Genomic DNA, 4410 nt, shown 5'->3' with positions numbered 1-4410 from the left:
TTTTTTTTTTTTGTCTTTTCCTCCTCAAAATCTACTCTCGTCGGATAACATGAAGGAAAGATTCTCTCCGGAAACATAACCAAAATTTGGGTTTAGTAACCACAAAACATACCACTTTTCATATTAAGTACTAGATAATAACCCGCTCAATACGCGATGTTATAGATTAGTTATACTTTTTTTTTCAACTAAACATTAATAAATTAAAATAAAACTCCAAGATTGGTCGACCAAACAAGAGTAAAAGAGTTTACAAAAGATGATTCAAAGATTAGAGATCTTGAAGATCGAGCAAGACAATCCGCCTTTACGTTGACCTCTTGTGGTATCCTGACTAGAGTGAAGGAAAGGTAAGAAGTACGGAGCAAAGCACAGTCCTCCAGCAAATTCGAGTTATACTTTTATGTAAATTAAAGCTAATCATTTTTTTTTTACTTTTCTAATTTGATAAAAGTTTATTTTTATCATACAAATAAATAGAAATCACTCTAAAATTATGAAACTTGCTCTCACATACATTTTACTACTATAAGTCTATAATATTCAAATATTTAGCTTTGTTTATTCATTATAAATCACACTTAGGTTGTCGATAAATAGAACGTTGATAATTTTGTAAGTGATAAACTAAATATATTTTTTATACAATGATATGAACTTATGAACTACAATGTCAAGATAATTAAGCTTCTATTTTTAAAATTTAACTTCTATGAAATTTAATTTTTAATGTTAGGCTTCATTCTAATGATTTCACGTACGTTGACATGTATATATGTATATATATATCATCAGATTGTAATTTAAAAAAAATGGAATCAAGTATTAAAATATAGTATATCCTTGTAATGTCCTAAAAACAAAATTTTAAATTATATACCAAAAATAATTAAAAACAAAAACTATTTTAAACTACGTATATGCCATATAGTCTGTAAAATTAAAATTAAAATTCAAAATATTTTCTCACTTTATCTTTCAACCACTCTAGGAAAAACCAAAAATAAAATCTGGTTTATGGTTAAAAATGAGATAATGATTATTATAGGATAAATAATGGTGAAAGTTACATGAAAATAAATAAATAAATATGAAATTAACAATTTTCATAAAAGAGAACTGATTTTATATACTTAACTGATAGAATGAAAATTTAACAATTTTATATAGATCTAAAATGCTGATTAGAATTGATTTTAAGTGTATATATATATATATATATATATATATTTGTTTTCTTGTTAGAGTTAAAATATTTTAGTTTTTGAACTTATTATGATAAAGCCAGATATTGTTCCAAAACTAACCGAGACAGAGTGAGGAAAGGTTATTGTAACATTTTCAATATAATTAATTTTACCTTTTTTATGAATCAATTGAACATGTTATAAACATATTTGCATATATGGATGGACATATTTTCTTAATTACTTCTAGACCTACAAAAACAATATAAGAAAGAAATTGAGACATTATTACTTGAGAAAATTTAATAATATATAATTGAAAAAATATTGCACAAAATTTAAACAATAAAAAACAAAACTCTATGGTAGAATTTTGTGGTGTTCCCACAACGCCGATGTGCAAAGCTGCATATGAAGAACTTGATGTCAAAGCAAAGAAGCTGGTTGATTGCCAGACTTGGAGGATCAGCTCAAGGCGGCTATAGAATTAGAAACTGTTACGGCGGAACAGAGCCGACGCGCTTGATGATTAGAACCACGAACTAGAAAGACGTTCTATATTAGTAGTATGAGCTACGTGTGTAAGTGAAAACTCTAACTTTTTCTAAGTGTAGGATGTAACTTGCTTTGTGTGTGATTCGAATTCTAGTAGTACGAGGCCATATGTGTGTAAGTGAAAACTTTAATTGTCTAGTCTAGTGTAGTTCTAAGTGTGGGATGTAACTTGCTTTGTGATTGAAATCCATAGCTCCTCTCCCATGCCAATCTATGCTATGAATCTTGCTTTGTGATTGAAATCCATAGATCTTCTTGGTTGGCATTACAACAAAATCTCCTTGGTTGGTTCATTTCACTTTTACAATTATGTTGCTTTAAAAATAAAAATAAACTTTTTTTTTGGTAATCCCTCAAACTCAATTTCCTAAAATATTTTAGGAAATTTTAGAAGAGAGGTGTATTTTCAGGCTTTTAAAGGGCCATAGAAAAGAAATAAAGAAAAAAAAAATAGATGGCAAACCAAAAAAAGGAAGAGGTTTGTTTTCTGAAAACGACATCGTTTCAAGTATTTCTGAAAACAACGACTTCGTTGTGAAGAATGGTGAGTGTCAGTAATGACGTCATCTGTTTGGGTTTCATTGACGGAGGAGTCAACTCGAATGGGTTTCAGTGAGAGGATAATTTGCCCCGCATTTGATTTGGTGCGTAGCAGATTAGGTTTTTAGTTCTGCGTTATTGGGCCGTCACACTAACAACTCTGCCAACTTCAATTTCACTTCCACTGCTTGATTAAATTTATTTGATCGATCATTCTTCATTCATTTAGAATTTAATGTGTTTTAGTGGCTGGCTATCATATGTTTTTTAACAAGGAGCCAATGAATAATTTCTTGGCAATTTTCTTATTACTTTGATCTGAATTATAGTGGATAAGAAACGTTCGCGGCGTTCAAACCATTCGATATTTGAGTTTTACAGCGTGACCGTTGTGTATTAGACCGATCAAAATCATACCACACTATTTTACCACATAAACACCATTGCCTAAAACTAAACCTTTTGATTTAAATCCGCCTTTGGCCGGAACATGAAACACGTAGATTAAAACTTAACTTATGTTATAGTATGGGGTATTTAAAATTTAAATGTTGTTGATAATACGTCATATATATAATGAAAAGACATAGCAGACATATATAACAAAAATGCTAAAATCACTACCGATCGAGCTTATCAGAAAACTACGAATTTAATCAATGGTGACATGTGAAACGTGGCCACGCACAAGTGGTATCTCCAAGCCATTAGATTCATTTTATGATGCTGACATACGTGACTTTCTTTTGGGGGAATATTCAACTAATCAAATATTGCCACGTTGACAACAATCTTTTATAAGCGACATGTGTATTATCTCTAGTCTTCGTGGTAGGGTCTAAACTTGCCGACACTCCCTCTTAATATTAGTTTTAGTACTACCTCTTATAAAATTGTCTCTCCTACGAAAAAACATTGTATTAAAAAAACTTGTCAATTTTTTATTTCTCCTAAAACAATATAATTAAGAATCATATAATGCGTAACCAAACTTCATATCTCACTAGGACATTTGTTTCGACCTTTAGAAATTACGATTACGTACGTACCTCTTAGTTTTAGATTGGATTATGTGAAAATATTCAGTTGATAGCATTATTTTGTTTCTCTTGGCTAATCACGATCATAGACAAAGCACATCTCCGAAGGTTAAATGCAGTCGCTATACACCGGACCAGTGTAGTTTTCACGAAGTGGTCCTTTTTATAAACCTTCTTGAGAATTCTACATTTTTAATCCATTTTTTTGTCGTGTAGTGATCTTTTTCCTCTAATCTAATCAAAATCAGAGCTAAAACGTTTGACATTACCAAAGCCAATATCAAAACCATTTTAAGCTTGCCGAGGTCAGAAAATATAATATTACTTTGATCAGATCAGGCCATGATCATCTTCTTCTTCTTTGACGATCATAATTCATAAACCCTAATTCTCAGATTATGATGACTCTTTACGGTCAAGAAAGGTCAGCGGACGCCACAAGTAACCACCGGGTTGAGACGACGGAGACTGTCGTGAGAGACATCCACGCGCTAACTCCGACGCCGGAAGATAACTCCCGGACGATGACGACGACGTTGCCTCCACCGCCTGCTTTCCGAGGCTATTTTTCTCCGCCAAGGTCAACAACGACCATGAGCGAAGGAGCTTCTTCTGGCGAGAACTTCACGACTATAAGCAGAGAGTTCAACGCTCTAGTCATCGCTGGCTCCTCTATGGAAAACAACGAACCAACGGCTCGTAACGTCACGCAACGTGAAGAAGAGAGACAACATGACTTGAACTTGATGAGGATTCACGAGGAGAGGGATCATGAAGTGGAGACGAATCCTTTGGCAATTGTGCCGGACCAGTATCCGAGTCCGGGTTTGGATCCTGGAAGTGAGAATAGGTTGTTGGGTCTGGGTGAAAGTCAAGGTCGGGTAGGGACGACGACGGTGCAAAGGGTGAAGAGGGAAGAGGTGGAAGCGAAGATAACGGCGTGGCAGACGGCAAAACTGGCTAAGATCAATAACAGGTTTAAGAGAGAAGACGCCGTTATTAACGGTTGGGTTAATGAACAAGTCAACAAGGCCAATTCTTGGATGAAAAAAATCGAGGTAATTTTTTTTTTGGTTTAAATTAACTTC

At 33.3% G+C, this 4410-nt stretch overlaps 1 protein-coding gene across 1 annotated transcript; it reads left to right on the top strand.

The window, feature by feature from the left end:
* Window positions 3220–4401, top strand: LOC104699391. The gene has a single exon (XM_010414705.2). The coding sequence runs from the start codon at window positions 3721–3723 to the stop codon at window positions 4399–4401; it is 681 nt and encodes a 226-aa protein (XP_010413007.1). The 5' UTR covers window positions 3220–3720.

This window comes from Camelina sativa, chromosome 6, assembly GCF_000633955.1.
Source record: "Camelina sativa cultivar DH55 chromosome 6, Cs, whole genome shotgun sequence".
Taxonomy (NCBI): domain Eukaryota; kingdom Viridiplantae; phylum Streptophyta; class Magnoliopsida; order Brassicales; family Brassicaceae; genus Camelina; species Camelina sativa.
Note: the sequence above shows the minus strand (reverse complement) of the source record. Positions and strands in the feature narration are given on the sequence as shown.